The 16,904-nt window shown below is 31.8% G+C and overlaps 1 protein-coding gene across 1 annotated transcript; it reads left to right on the top strand.

Annotated features, from left to right (window-relative positions):
* LOC131801708 (uncharacterized) lies at positions 1-865 on the top strand. The gene is made up of 4 exons (XM_059120640.1): positions 1-228; positions 297-385; positions 451-574; positions 640-865. The coding sequence occupies exons 1-4, from the start codon at positions 48-50 to the stop codon at positions 801-803; spliced, it is 558 nt and encodes a 185-aa protein (XP_058976623.1). The 5' UTR covers positions 1-47; the 3' UTR covers positions 804-865.
* The last annotated feature ends 16,039 nt before the right edge of the window (positions 866-16,904 follow it).

The following is a 16,904-nucleotide window of genomic DNA, read 5'->3' as shown; positions in this document are numbered from 1 at the left end:
TTAAATTCAGTTCTTGCTAAGCCATCTGTTCGAATCGTTGGTTCACAATGGGTCATTGTAGCAATTGGATTTTTGTTGTAGCTCTGCTATATATTTGTATATTTACCTATTTCGGTATAGACAATACTGTAGATTTGTATAAAATCCACATTTCTGTAGGAAAGGGAAATGGAACAAATGTTGTGGATCCCGATACCAACACTAATGAGTATACACCGGAGGTGAAGTGTAAGTAACAAAGATGATGAAGAATCGAAAAATATATATTTTCTATATTCACATATTGATACATATAGCGGCCCTAATCTCCTACCACACGGTCCTACTGATTTTCGCCCTGGCCATGATTATTTCTTCCAATATGCTGATGATGAGTGTTATTAAGGTGAGTTCTCTCATCTTTGTGTGTATTTTCTTAAAAATGTTACCAAAACTCAAATTTTTCTTTAGAAAAAACATACTTACTTCTTACCATGGCTTGTCTGTTCGATACTTGATGCGGTCTACGACATTTTAATAAACTTCTTCGTCGAAACCCCCAAGGAGAAATCGAGTGTGTATATTGCATCCACAAGTGAGTATATTCCGTTGGAATCACTCTGACTGGTGTAATTTAATTAATCTCCATTCTTTTTCTAGTCTTTGTTGTTGCAATGTGGTATCCCGTATATTATCAATACAAACGTTTTCTCTATGCCAATCAAAGCCCCCACGTCACCGAAGTCAATGCTGTGGTCCCAGACCATACTTACGAGGGATATGTAATGAAGCCAGGAAATAAATCGGTTATAGTTCCTGTTTGAAACAAAAAATGTTGATTTGAATTGATTCGATGACAATAAAAGAGCAAAATTAAAAAATGATAGTTTCAATATGAGTTCCTTGATTTTCCTAGAAAATTTGTTTTATGGACTTAAAGCAGGGACACTTTATAGACTTTATATACTCTTTTAGAACAATCGGAGGAGACCTTTGGGGAGATAAAAGTTATTTTAGACGAACAGAAGAAACCTTATGGAATGCAGGCTGAGATAAAAACTGCAACCAACTTCAGACTGCTGACATTTCTAAGCCACTCGTCCGATGGCTGTTAAAATTATTCCAGTGACAGTTCATTCATATATTGTTTACAAGCGCACAAAAGCATTTTGGTGAGAATTTTCCAGAAAAAAAAGTTATTCGTGATGGAATTCAAGCGTGGTAGTGTGATTTCTTTATATTTGGCTGGAAAACGACAAGTGGCTATCGTAAGAGCAATCAAGTATTTACATGTGAATAAATCATTTGTGTCTCGTACCATCGCTCGTTACCGTGATACTGGTAGCGTATCTCGACGTCGAGGAAGTGGACGGAAGAAAACAGCAACACAGCAGAAATGGTTAGAAAAATAAAGAAGCGACTTGATCGAAACTCTCGTCGCAGTGGTCGAAAAATGGCTCGTGAGCTCACCCTGTAGAGTAAAAGATGGTCTCCATAGAAGAACCGATGGTAGTATTTATGGAAAGAGGAATTTCTGATAGCCGACTCCTGATAGACGCGGAGAGACAAATGAGGGCAAGTAGAGGGTAGCACTCATAAAATATTTGTTTAAATATCAGAATCAAAATGTTGACTTAGAAAAAAAAAATTATCTATGAAAGGATCCACAATTGTGATCCTGACAGTTCATAAAAATACAATGTTGCGGTTTCTATAGTCCTTCAAAAAATGGGTTCAACGATTGTGGGTTTGATAGTGTTTCATCAACTGATGACGAACTCCTACCCAATAGTCATTCAAAAAATCTATATCTATAAAAGAAGAAAAATGTTTGTATGTTTGTATACTACAAGTATACTACAACATCGCCTAAAAGTAACATAGGCTATAAAATTTTTTAAAATTACACTTGGAACTGGAGATATAGCATCAGAATCGGAGGTATCTCCCAAAAATTTAGATTTTATATGCACAGATGCAGCGTCCAAATTTCGAAAATAACGAAATTTGAAACAAAAACAAATTTGTCAAATTATATTGAAATCGGTTCACATTTGGATATAGCTCCCATATATATTTTCGGCCGATTTCACATTTTTGATGCACAAAACACGATGCGTATGTCCGATGCCTATGAAATACGGCATGAGTGACTAAATTTATTACGCAAATAAATTTGCCAGATTATATTTAAATCGGTTCAGATTTGGATATAGCTCCCATATTTATTTTCGGCCGATTTCAAGCATTTGATGCAGCAAACACGATATGTATATTCGATTCCAATGAAATTTGGAATGTGTAACGGATTTTGATCAGAAAATAAATATGTCAAATTATATTAAAATCGGTTTATATTTGGATATAGCTCCCATATGTATTTTCGGCCGATTTCATATATTTGATGCAAAAAACACGATACGTATGTCCGATACCAATGAAATTCGGCATGAGTGACTAAATTTAATACAAACATAAATTTGCCAAATTATATTAAAATCGATTCAGATTTGGATATAGCTCCCTTATATATTTTCGACCGATTTCGAATATTTGATGCAGCAAACACGATATGTTTATGTTTGTTCGATTCCAATGAAATTCTGCATGCGTAACTACATTTGGTACAAAAATGAATTTGTGAAATTATAGGGATATGATTTTATTAAGAAGCATTGACCCACAACGCTTTTTTAATGGTATTAGGTTAACAGTAAAAAAACTACACAACAAAATTTGGTTAGCTGGTCCTGTCATGTTCACGATTGAGGATCTGAAAGTTCTTCAAAAAGGTTTTTAAAGATTTCTTCTTAAACTCTTCTTCTTAAAAATATATTAAAAAATCCACGATTGTGGATCGGATATCCATTCAAAAACTTGTCTCTAATATGGGGCTATACGAAGACACTTTTCTAACTTAGGCTGTAGTATCCGTTACGAACTTCAAATACTAAATTTGAAACAATTCCGGTAAATAATGTCGCTAAATTCATCAAAATACCTAATATGGGGAGGTACCGTTATATGGAAGCTATAAGAAGACGTGAACCTGCACAGAACAATCTTTTGTCATAGGCTGTAGAATTCATTACGAACTTCAAAAGCGAAATTTGAAATTAGTTCGGAAAATAATTTCGCTAAAATCATTAAAATATCAAATAACGGGAGGTATGTGGGTAAAATCATCAAAATACCGAATATCGGGGGTATCGTTATATGGGGGCTATACGATGTTGTGAACCTATATAGATAATTCTCTGCGAGGTATAAAGTACCCACAAGGAACTACTTGTGTGGATTTTCAGACAATTCCGTTGAAAAATGTGGGTAAAATCATCAAAATACCGAATATCGGGGGTACCGTTACATGGGGCTATACGATATTGTGGACCTATATAGATAATTCTCTACCGAGGTATAATGTACCCACAAGGAACTCCTTGTGTGGATTTTCAGACAATTCCGTTGAAAAATGTGGGTAAAATCATCAAAGTACCGAATATCGGGGGGTACCGTTATATGGGGGATGTACGATATTGTGGACCTATATAGATAATTCTCTGTCGAGGTATAAAGTACCGACAAGGAACTACTTATGTGGATTTTCAGACAATTCCATTGAAAAATGTGGCTAACATCATCAAAATACCGAATATCGGGGGTACCGTTATATGGGGGCTATACGATATCGTGAACCGATATAGCCCATCTTCGAACTTGACCTGCCTGCAGACAAAAGAGAGATCTGTGCAAAATTTTAGCTTCCAATCTTAATTCGTTTAGACTGTAGCGTGATTACAACAGACGGACAGACGGACGGATTTTTGGGTCTAAAATAATTATTTCGATGAGTTACAAACGGAATGACGAACTTAATATACCCTCCATACCTTTTTTGGTGGAGGGTATAAAAATAAATGTGTCAAATTATATTGAAATCGGTTCAGATTTGGATATAGCTCCCACATATATTTTCGACCGTATATATATATATATATATATATATATATATATATATATATATATATATATATATATATATATATATATATATATATATATATATATATATATATATATATAGCTAAATCCTTTGAAATATGGTAAAATGCGAAACATCGACCTACATTGAAAACTCAACCTTTCAATCCAAGATGACAAATAGTGGCCAAATCGAAAATATAGCAGAACAACATAGCCAAAATGAAAAAAAAAAAAAATCACGTGATTTAAATAAGTAAAAATAGTTTTATCCACCTCATAATTGAGGTCAGACTGATTTCAGAATAGTCAAATATAATTACTATTTTACACCCATTGCCGTAATATGGGAACTAATTTTATTTGTCATTTAAATTGTAAATTGGAGACCCCATAAAGTCCATATTTTTCATCAAAATATAATTCAATTACGATTCAACAAATATTCGGTCCCGTGCTATTTTCTTATATTTGTAATTTGTTCATGTTTTCACAATTTATTTCATATAGATGTATATCCCAAATCTACGTTCCCATCCAATATTCTCTTGAGGGTTACAAATTCAATAGAATACAAATTTTTCTTTTCTGACCACACATTAGATGTGAAAGTGGACATGGGGATACTCCAATGTGGGGACTTTACATGAATAAATTTCTATGTGGCAATTATCTGTACGTTGGTTCCTTACCCCAGGGTAGCATAAATACAATTTTTTAGTGGTCAAGACCAATATGGGCCCTACTCCGAAGATTTTATGCGAAGAGGTTCTCTACCCCCCTTAGAAACAAAGATGCCAAATAAGGGCCAACAATAGAAGAAAGTGGCGAAGACTCCAAAAATGGCTTAAATCATACGATGGTTATTTATGATCGATATCATGACCTGCAAAAGCGATTTAAGGTATCTTTAATGTTCAGGAAGAATTTTTGGAAGGATAGAAATCTTTTTCTTTAGCGTTCGCTCTACTATTTTGCACCCTTTATATTTGGTATTTTACTGATTGTACTCCCAAAATTTTTTGCATTTTGAGCTCTTATTGGACGGATTATTGCCACATGAAAGAAGCAGGGCCACTCTTTGAAATAAGCCCATTAGTCTTTTTCGGTCATTTTTGTTTGTTTAAATGTGTGCGCATCTTCCAGCTGAAGCACGATGTAGGCCCTGGAGTTGAAAGGTAGATGTCAGTTACCATCGTATTTCTCACTTATTTCATTTTTTGGTGAAAAATTGTATATAGTGAAAAATTATTCTTTATTTGTTCACAAAAAATCCACTGAATTCAATATGATTTTACAAATTGAAAAAAATTTACAAAAGAAGAATAACAAATAGAAAAAATCTTCAACTTGTTCGTTGATTTTTTACAGCAACTGTTTAAAGATCCTTACAAAGTTTGTCAATAGAATGTACTTTTATTTTAAAATTCAATTTTATTGGAAAATTTTTTCGATATTTTCCCATTTTGAGAATTGTTGCAATAAGATCTTTTAATCTTTTAACTTTGGTGTGACCGCATTAAATTATTTCGGTATCATCTATTCCGTTTCGCCACCACATAATTCGGTACTACACTTCCAAGTAACCGCCATCAATTTCAGTTTCCAAGCAATCAAGTCAATTAAATAAATTGGTATTAATATTCGAATTCAAAAATCTATATATATAAATGTAAGTTGTGTTAGTTACTACGCTTATAACTCAAGAACCGCTGATCTGATTTTAACGATTCATACAAATTCTGAATTGTCTCTTTTCCGAAAAGGATAATATTCAAAAAAATCGCGTAAAAATGCGATATATTAACATTTTCATTTTGACTTCTGAAATGTACAATCGTAATGTTTTATTTTGTATGTTTTTTTTCCATTTTGACTTACTTTTTTCGAATGTACATTTGTAGTGTTTTTTATAATATTTTTTTTTTTAATTTTTGATTCGAATATTAATACCAATTTATTTTGACTCAATTTCTTGAGAACTGAAATAGAAGCCGGGTTACATTGAAGTGTAGTACCAAATTATGTGGTGGCGAAACGAAATAGATGTTATCGAAATAATTTAACGCGGTCACACCAAATTTAAGTCAAAATTTCTAAAAATCTTGAAAAAAGAGATCTCATTGCAAAAATTCTCAAATCGGGGAAAAAATTACATAAGGTACTAGCTGAACCCGGTGCGCTTCGCTACCCCTTTTGATTTTATATGCATTCAAAATTTTATTTACGAATTTATGTTGGATAAAGAAAAACAAATTTAAAAATTAAAAAAATATTGCACTAATTTAATGCGTTAATAAACAAAATCATTACAAAAGCAGTAACATGACATGCATACACGAAGGGTTTGTCCTTTGGATTTATTTATTTCATAGCAAATACCAAGCGTGCAGGAAACTGCAATTTTTTTAGGTAGAGTGGCATTTCTATTGCAAGTAGTGAATTCGAGATAGCAACATACTTCGCCGTAATAAGCGTATTTCAAATAAATTGTTGTGTTGTTTTTTAGTGTTAGCCTAAGGCGTTGTGGGTCAATGGTTCTTATTAAAATCATATCCCAATCTGATCCGATTTAAATATAATTTAAAAAAAAATTACTTTTACACCAAACTCCGCCACACCTTTCATATTTAATTGAAATTGGTGCGTCAAATATGTGAAATCGGCCGAGAATATATATATGGGAGCTATATCCAAATCTTAACTAATTTCCAATTAATTTATCACATTTATTATTATAACAAAATTCCGCCACACATTCTGAATTTCATTGGAATCGGTCATATATATCGTGTTTGGTGCATAATATGTATGAAATCGGCCGAAATATATATGTTAGCTATATCCAAACCTCAACTGATAATTGTGCAATTTTTGCTGGTGCCAGATTTTGTCTCTCTCGCTTTGGGTGCATCAAATATGTGAAATCGGCTGAGTATATATATGGAGCTATAATCACATCTGAGCGTATTTGAATATAATTTATCAAATGTGCATCAAATATGTGAAATCGGCGGATAATATATATGGGAGCTATATCCAAATCTGAACCGATTTTAACATAATTTGACTAATTTATTTTCTAATCAAAATCCCGTTACATATTCCAAAATTCTTGGAAATCGAACATACATATCGTGTATGGTGCATAAAATACTTGAAATCGGTCGAAAATATATATGAGAGCTATATCCAAATCTGAACCGATTTTAATATAATTTGACAAATGTATATTTGTTTTAATTTCCGCTACACATTTCAAATTTCATTGAAATTAGAGATACATAGCGTGTTTGGTGCATCAAATACATGAAATCGGTCGAAAATATATATGGGAGCTATATCCAAATCTGAACCGATTTCAATATAATTTGAAAAATTCATTTTTGCTCCCGATTCTTGTTTGGTCCACCAATCACATGAAATCGGCCGAAAATGTATATGGGAGCTATATCCAAATCTGAACCGATTTCAATATAATTTGGGAAATAAATTTTTTTAGATAAAATCTATCACACGTTTCAAATTTCATTGAAATTGGGGATACATAGCGTGTTTGGTGCATCAAATGCTTGAAATCGGCCGAAAATATATATGGGAGCTATATCCAAATCTGAACCGATTTCAATATAATTTGACAAATTTATTTTCGGATCAAATCCCGTCACACATTCCAAATTTCATTGGAATCGAACATTCATATTGTGTTTGAGGCATCAAATGAACGAAATCGGTCGAAAATATATATGGGAGCTATATCCAAATCTGAACCGATTACAATATAATTTAGCAAACGTATTTTTGTTCCAAATTCCGTTACACATTCCAAATTTGGAGACTGTATCTTTAACCGATCAATAGATATGTGCATATAAAATCTAAATTTTTGGGAGGTACCTCCGATTCTGATGCTATATCTCCAGTTCCAAGTGGAAATTCAAAAATTTATATAGCCTATGTTACTTTCAGGCGATGTTGCAGTATATATGGAAATTTTCAGAAAAATCTATTCAGCAGTTTTCGAGTCCATAAATTACAAACAAACAAACAAACAAACAAACAAACGTACAAACATTTTCCTCTTTTATAGATATAGATAACTAAAGAACGGCTTGACAATTCATACAATTTTGGAATGGTATCCAATAAAAATATTAATAACAAATTTCTTTTTGGTGTGATTTTTTTCAATTTGACATACTATATTGAAGTGAACATTTTTTATTGCCTTGAAATCTGAATGAATAATATTTAAAATAAAATGAGTGACCTACGTGGACCTACATCTTTCATATGGCAATAATCCGCCCAATGAGAACTCAAAATGCAATTCATTGGAACTGCAGTCAGTGAAATACCGAATATAAAGGGTGCAAAATGGTAGAGCGAATTGGACATTTAGGAAAAAAGAAAGAAATTGTTCCTAAACTTTCAAGATGTCTTAAATCGCTTTTGCAGGTCATGATATATGACCCCCGGATAAGGGTACAACCCTATTTCAAGTATTGTTTACATTTTAACCACATTTTTCTCACACTCATTTTAATTTGATAAGAAACCATCCTCGCAAAATATGATCATGTTTTGGTATAACCATCATATAATTTAAGCCATGTTCGGGGTCTTCGACATTTTTTTCATCTTTAGGCCTTTATTTGGCATCTTTGTTTCTAAGGGTGTAAAAAACCTCTTCTCATAATATTTTCAATTTTCGGAGTAGAGTCCATCTTGGTCTTGACCACATTCATCAATTGATTTGGCTAAAAAATTGTATTTAGGCAACTCTGGGGTAGAGAATCGTCCCTCAGATAATTGTCCACATAGGCATTTATTCGAGTATAGTTCTCACATTAGTGTACCCACAAATCCGCTTTCCTAACCAATGTTTGGTCAGAAAAGAAAATTTGATATACTATTGAATTTGAAACTCCCAAGAGAATATTGGTTGGGAACGTAGATGTGGGATTAACATTTACATGCCATAAACTCCGAAATATCAAATTGTGGCAGAAACATGAAAAAATCACGAATATTAATTTTTTTGTTCGTTATTGAATTATACTATGATGAAAAATATGGACTTTATGTTCTCCAACTCACAATTTATATGACAAAAATAAATTAATTAATATTTCACGGTAATGGATGTAAAAAAGCAATTATCTTTGACTATTTTGAAATCATTCCGCCCTCAATTATGAGGTGGACAAAACTAAATACCACGCAGCACGGTATTCTTAACATTGGAAATTCAATACCAAAAATTTAGCTGAGTTTTCACATGGGGAAGTTCTATATCATACAGGTTTTTAACACTCAATTATAGCCTTAGGCTGAAAAATAAGATCAGGCTATTCAAAATATCTAAAACCGACGGTAGATTATTATCTATTATAATTTTTCCCATGAATGTTTATTTCTATTTAGAAATTACTATGGAGTTATTTTACTTATAATAAAAATTGTGCCGCTTTCATAATTCTATAATGCTTAAAAAAATATGCATTAAAGACTAAAAGTAAGGGCCGGCAACGCGGACTGGGCCAGCTAGTAAAATATAAAAAACATTACAAATGTACATTAGAAAAAAGTAAGTCAAAATGGAAAAAATCATGCAAAATGAAATATTACTATTGTACATTTCAAAAGTCAAAATGAAAATGTTAACATATCACATTTTTACGCGATTTTTTTTTGGATATTATCCTTTTCGGATAAGAGACAATTCCGAATTTGTATGAATCATTAAAATCAGTTCAGCGGTTCTTAAGTTATAAGCGTAGTAACTAACACAACTTTCATTTATATATATATACTAGCTGAACCCGGTGCGCTTCGCTACCCCTTTTGATTTTATATGCATTCAAAATTTTATTTACGAATTTATGTTGGATAAAGAAAAACAAATTTAAAAATTAAAAAAAATATTGCACTAATTTAATGCGTTAATAAACAAAATCATTACAAAAGCAGTAACATGACATGCATACACGAAGGGTTTGTCCTTTGGATTTATTTATTTCATAGCAAATACCAAGCGTGCAGGAAACTGCAATTTTTTTAGGTAGAGTGGCATTTCTATTGCAAGTAGTGAATTCGAGATAGCAACATACTTCGCCGTAATAAGCGTATTTCAAATAAATTGTTGTGTTGTTTTTTAGTGTTAGCCTAAGGCGTTGTGGGTCAATGGTTCTTATTAAAATCATATCCCAATCTGATCCGATTTAAATATAATTTAAAAAAAAATTACTTTTACACCAAACTCCGCCACACCTTTCATATTTAATTGAAATTGGTGCGTCAAATATGTGAAATCGGCCGAGAATATATATATGGGAGCTATATCCAAATCTTAACTAATTTCCAATTAATTTATCACATTTATTATTATAACAAAATTCTGCCACACATTCTGAATTTCATTGGAATCGGTCATATATATCGTGTTTGGTGCATAATATGTATGAAATCGGCCGAAATATATATGTTAGCTATATCCAAACCTCAACTGATAATTGTGCAATTTTTGCTGGTGCCAGATTTTGTCTCTCTCGCTTTGGGTGCATCAAATATGTGAAATCGGCTGAGTATATATATGGAGCTATAATCACATCTGAGCGTATTTGAATATAATTTATCAAATGTGCATCAAATATGTGAAATCGGCGGATAATATATATGGGAGCTATATCCAAATCTGAACCGATTTTAACATAATTTGACTAATTTATTTTCTAATCAAAATCCCGTTACATATTCCAAAATTCTTGGAAATCGAACATACATATCGTGTATGGTGCATAAAATACTTGAAATCGGTCGAAAATATATATGAGAGCTATATCCAAATCTGAACCGATTTTAATATAATTTGACAAATGTATATTTGTTTTAATTTCCGCTACACATTTCAAATTTCATTGAAATTAGAGATACATAGCGTGTTTGGTGCATCAAATACATGAAATCGGTCGAAAATATATATGGGAGCTATATCCAAATCTGAACCGATTTCAATATAATTTGAAAAATTCATTTTTGCTCCCGATTCTTGTTTGGTCCACCAATCACATGAAATCGGCCGAAAATGTATATGGGAGCTATATCCAAATCTGAACCGATTTCAATATAATTTGGGAAATAAATTTTTTTAGATAAAATCTATCACACGTTTCAAATTTCATTGAAATTGGGGATACATAGCGTGTTTGGTGCATCAAATGCTTGAAATCGGCCGAAAATATATATGGGAGCTATATCCAAATCTGAACCGATTTCAATATAATTTGACAAATTTATTTTCGGATCAAATCCCGTCACACATTCCAAATTTCATTGGAATCGAACATTCATATTGTGTTTGAGGCATCAAATGAACGAAATCGGTCGAAAATATATATGGGAGCTATATCCAAATCTGAACCGATTACAATATAATTTAGCAAACGTATTTTTGTTCCAAATTCCGTTACACATTCCAAATTTGGAGACTGTATCTTTAACCGATCAATAGATATGTGCATATAAAATCTAAATTTTTGGGAGGTACCTCCGATTCTGATGCTATATCTCCAGTTCCAAGTGGAAATTCAAAAATTTATATAGCCTATGTTACTTTCAGGCGATGTTGCAGTGTATATGGAAATTTTCAGAAAAATCTATTCAGCAGTTTTCGAGTCCATAAATTACAAACAAACAAACAAACAAACAAACAAACAAACAAACGTACAAACATTTTCCTCTTTTATAGATATAGATATATATATATATATATATATATATATATATATATATATATATATATATATATCTATATCTATAAAAGAGGAAAATGTTTGTACGTTTGTTTGTTTGTTTGTTTGTTTGTTTGTTTGTTTGTAATTTATGGACTCGAAAACTGCTGAATAGATTTTTCTGAAAATTTCCATATACACTGCAACATCGCCTGAAAGTAACATAGGCTATATAAATTTTTGAATTTCCACTTGGAACTGGAGATATAGCATCAGAATCGGAGGTACCTCCCAAAAATTTAGATTTTATATGCACATATCTATTGATCGGTTAAAGATACAGTCTCCAAATTTGGAATGTGTAACGGAATTTGGAACAAAAATACGTTTGCTAAATTATATTGTAATCGGTTCAGATTTGGATATAGCTCCCATATATATTTTCGACCGATTTCGTTCATTTGATGCCTCAAACACAATATGAATGTTCGATTCCAATGAAATTTGGAATGTGTGACGGGATTTGATCCGAAAATAAATTTGTCAAATTATATTGAAATCGGTTCAGATTTGGATATAGCTCCCATATATATTTTCGGCCGATTTCAAGCATTTGATGCACCAAACACGCTATGTATCCCCAATTTCAATGAAATTTGAAACGTGTGATAGATTTTATCTAAAAAAATTTATTTCCCAAATTATATTGAAATCGGTTCAGATTTGGATATAGCTCCCATATACATTTTCGGCCGATTTCATGTGATTGGTGGACCAAACAAGAATCGGGAGCAAAAATGAATTTTTCAAATTATATTGAAATCGGTTCAGATTTGGATATAGCTCCCATATATATTTTCGACCGATTTCATGTATTTGATGCACCAAACACGCTATGTATCTCTAATTTCAATGAAATTTGAAATGTGTAGCGGAAATTAAAACAAATATACATTTGTCAAATTATATTAAAATCGGTTCAGATTTGGATATAGCTCTCATATATATTTTCGACCGATTTCAAGTATTTTATGCACCATACACGATATGTATGTTCGATTTCCAAGAATTTTGGAATATGTAACGGGATTTTGATTAGAAAATAAATTAGTCAAATTATGTTAAAATCGGTTCAGATTTGGATATAGCTCCCATATATATTATCCGCCGATTTCACATATTTGATGCACATTTGATAAATTATATTCAAATACGCTCAGATGTGATTATAGCTCCATATATATACTCAGCCGATTTCACATATTTGATGCACCCAAAGCGAGAGAGACAAAATCTGGCACCAGCAAAAATTGCACAATTATCAGTTGAGGTTTGGATATAGCTAACATATATATTTCGGCCGATTTCATACATATTATGCACCAAACACGATATATATGACCGATTCCAATGAAATTCAGAATGTGTGGCAGAATTTTGTTATAATAATAAATGTGATAAATTAATTGGAAATTAGTTAAGATTTGGATATAGCTCCCATATATATATTCTCGGCCGATTTCACATATTTGACGCACCAATTTCAATTAAATATGAAAGGTGTGGCGGAGTTTGGTGTAAAAGTAATTTTTTTTAAATTATATTTAAATCGGATCAGATTGGGATATGATTTTAATAAGAACCATTGACCCACAACGCCTTAGGCTAACACTAAAAAACAACACAACAATTTATTTGAAATACGCTTATTACGGCGAAGTATGTTGCTATCTCGAATTCACTACTTGCAATAGAAATGCCACTCTACCTAAAAAAATTGCAGTTTCCTGCACGCTTGGTATTTGCTATGAAATAAATAAATCCAAAGGACAAACCCTTCGTGTATGCATGTCATGTTACTGCTTTTGTAATGATTTTGTTTATTAACGCATTAAATTAGTGCAATATTTTTTTTAATTTTTAAATTTGTTTTTCTTTATCCAACATAAATTCGTAAATAAAATTTTGAATGCATATAAAATCAAAAGGGGTAGCGAAGCGCACCGGGTTCAGCTAGTCTATATATATAAATGTAAGTTGTGTTAGTTACTACGCTTATAACTTAAGAACCGCTGGACTGATTTTAACGATCCATACAAATTCGGAGTTGTCTCCTCTCCGAAAAGGATAATATCCAAAAAAATCGCGTAAAAATGTGATATATTAACATTTTCATTTTGACTTTTCAAATGTACAATAGTAATGTTTTATTTTGCATGATTTTTTTCTATTTTGACTGGCTTTTTTCTAATGTACATTTGTAGTGTTTTTTATATTTTATTTTTGAATTCGAATATTAAAACCAGTTTATTTAATTGACTTGATTTCTTGAGAACTGAAATTGATGGCGGGTTACATGGAAGTGTAATACCGAATTATATGGTGGCGAAACGGAATAGATGATATCGAAATAATTTAACGCGGTCACACCAAAGGAAAGATAATTATTAATTAAAAGATAATTACTTTTTCAAATTCGCTAAAAAATCACGAAAAAGAGATCTCATTGCAAAAATTATCAAATCGGGAAAAAATCGAAAAGATTTTCAGTGGAATCGAATTTTAAAATAATAGTAAGGGTCTTTAAACATTTGCTGTAATAAATCAGCGAACAAGTTGAAGATTTTTTCAATTTGTTATTCTTCTTTTGTCATTTTTTTAAATTTGTATTTGCGAACACATTTAAACAACCAAAAATGACAGAAAAAGCCTAATGGAGCTCATTTCAAAGCGTGGAACTACTTCTTTCATGTGACAATAATCCGTCCAATGAGAGCTCAAAATGCAAAATTCTTTGGAAGTACAATCAGTAAAATACCAAATTTAAAGGGTGCAAAATAATAGAGCGAATGGAACTTTTAGTAAGAAAAGGATTTCTATCCTTCCAGGAATTCTTCCCAAACATTCAATATACCTTAAATCACTTTTGCAGGTCATGATATCGATGTAAGCTATTTTTGGCGTCTTGGCCACTTTTTTCATATTTTGGCCCTTATTTGGCATCTTTGTCTCTAAGGGGTTAGGGAACCATCATACAGATAATTGCCACATAGGAATTTATTTAAGTAAAGTCCCCACATTGGAGTATTTTCCTAAGTCCACTTTCACATATAATGTGTGGTCAGAAAAGAAAATTTTGTATTCTATTGAATTTGTAACTCTCAAGAGAATATTGGTTGGAAACGTAGATTTGGGAAATACATCTATATGATAATATGGTGGATAAAACTATTTTTACTCATTTAAATCACGCGGAATGTTTTTCAGTTTGACATGCTAAGTTGTTCTGTTAAATTTTTGATTTGGTCTCTATTTGTCATATTGGATTATAAGGGCTAGAAGAATGTTTTCAATGTAGGTCGATGTCTCGGAGTAGTGCCCATATAAAAGTATCTCCTGATTTTACCATATTTCAAAAGATTTGGCTAAAAATGTGTGTTTGGGGGGTGAAAACTTACACAAAAATATGAACATATCTACAAATTTTACAATTTTTTCCATATAATAGTACCCCCCTTAGGGGGACTTATAAGAACGCTAATGGAAAATCTGAGTTGCTAATGGCTTAAAAAAGTAATTAACTTTGGCTATTCTTAATTCATTCAGCGCTCAATTATGAGGTGTACAAAATACAGCAAATTCCAAATTACTGCTCATTTCACTGAAAGATTTTGCTACGATTTTTACCATACGAAAAATTAATTTGATCCCTTACATGGGGATAAGATTGATATATACTTTTTAATAGATTTGTATAGCACATCCACACCTTTGAAGCCCACGGCTTAAATATGGGTACAGCTATTTTAAAACACTTTTAATCGACCAGTACGGGAACACTTATATCAGTCATATCTGTGGATAATTATGCTTTGACAAATATGCATAATAGACAAAAACTACGGGCCGGCAACGCGGACCGGGCCAGCTAGTATATATATATATATATATATATATATATATATATATACTAGCTGAACCCGGTGCGCTTCGCTACCCCTTTTGATTTTATATGCATTCAAAATTTTATTTACGAATTTATGTTGGATAAAGAAAAACAAATTTAAAAATTAAAAAAAATATTGCACTAATTTAATGCGTTAATAAACAAAATCATTACAAAAGCAGTAACATGACATGCATACACGAAGGGTTTGTCCTTTGGATTTATTTATTTCATAGCAAATACCAAGCGTGCAGGAAACTGCAATTTTTTTAGGTAGAGTGGCATTTCTATTGCAAGTAGTGAATTCGAGATAGCAACATACTTCGCCGTAATAAGCGTATTTCAAATAAATTGTTGTGTTGTTTTTTAGTGTTAGCCTAAGGCGTTGTGGGTCAATGGTTCTTATTAAAATCATATCCCAATCTGATCCGATTTAAATATAATTTAAAAAAAAATTACTTTTACACCAAACTCCGCCACACCTTTCATATTTAATTGAAATTGGTGCGTCAAATATGTGAAATCGGCCGAGAATATATATATGGGAGCTATATCCAAATCTTAACTAATTTCCAATTAATTTATCACATTTATTATTATAACAAAATTCTGCCACACATTCTGAATTTCATTGGAATCGGTCATATATATCGTGTTTGGTGCATAATATGTATGAAATCGGCCGAAATATATATGTTAGCTATATCCAAACCTCAACTGATAATTGTGCAATTTTTGCTGGTGCCAGATTTTGTCTCTCTCGCTTTGGGTGCATCAAATATGTGAAATCGGCTGAGTATATATATGGAGCTATAATCACATCTGAGCGTATTTGAATATAATTTATCAAATGTGCATCAAATATGTGAAATCGGCGGATAATATATATGGGAGCTATATCCAAATCTGAACCGATTTTAACATAATTTGACTAATTTATTTTCTAATCAAAATCCCGTTACATATTCCAAAATTCTTGGAAATCGAACATACATATCGTGTATGGTGCATAAAATACTTGAAATCGGTCGAAAATATATATGAGAGCTATATCCAAATCTGAACCGATTTTAATATAATTTGACAAATGTATATTTGTTTTAATTTCCGCTACACATTTCAAATTTCATTGAAATTAGAGATACATAGCGTGTTTGGTGCATCAAATACATGAAATCGGTCGAAAATATATATGGGAGCTATATCCAAATCTGAACCGATTTCAATATAATTTGAAAAATTCATTTTTGCTCCCGATTCTTGTT

Source organism: Musca domestica, unplaced genomic scaffold (assembly GCF_030504385.1).
Source record: "Musca domestica strain aabys unplaced genomic scaffold, Musca_domestica.polishedcontigs.V.1.1 17, whole genome shotgun sequence".
Taxonomy (NCBI): Eukaryota; Metazoa; Arthropoda; class Insecta; order Diptera; family Muscidae; genus Musca; species Musca domestica.
Note: the sequence above shows the minus strand (reverse complement) of the source record. Positions and strands in the feature narration are given on the sequence as shown.

Coding starts and splice junctions, on each gene's coding strand:
- LOC131801708 (XM_059120640.1), top strand. CDS start 48: ATGGGTCATTGTAGCAATTGGATTTTTGTTGTAGCTCTGCTATATATT. Junction 386..450: donor TGATGATGAGTGTTATTAAG/GTGAGTTCTCTC, acceptor ATTTTTCTTTAG/AAAAAACATACTTACTTCTT. Junction 575..639: donor TGTGTATATTGCATCCACAA/GTGAGTATATTC, acceptor TTCTTTTTCTAG/TCTTTGTTGTTGCAATGTGG.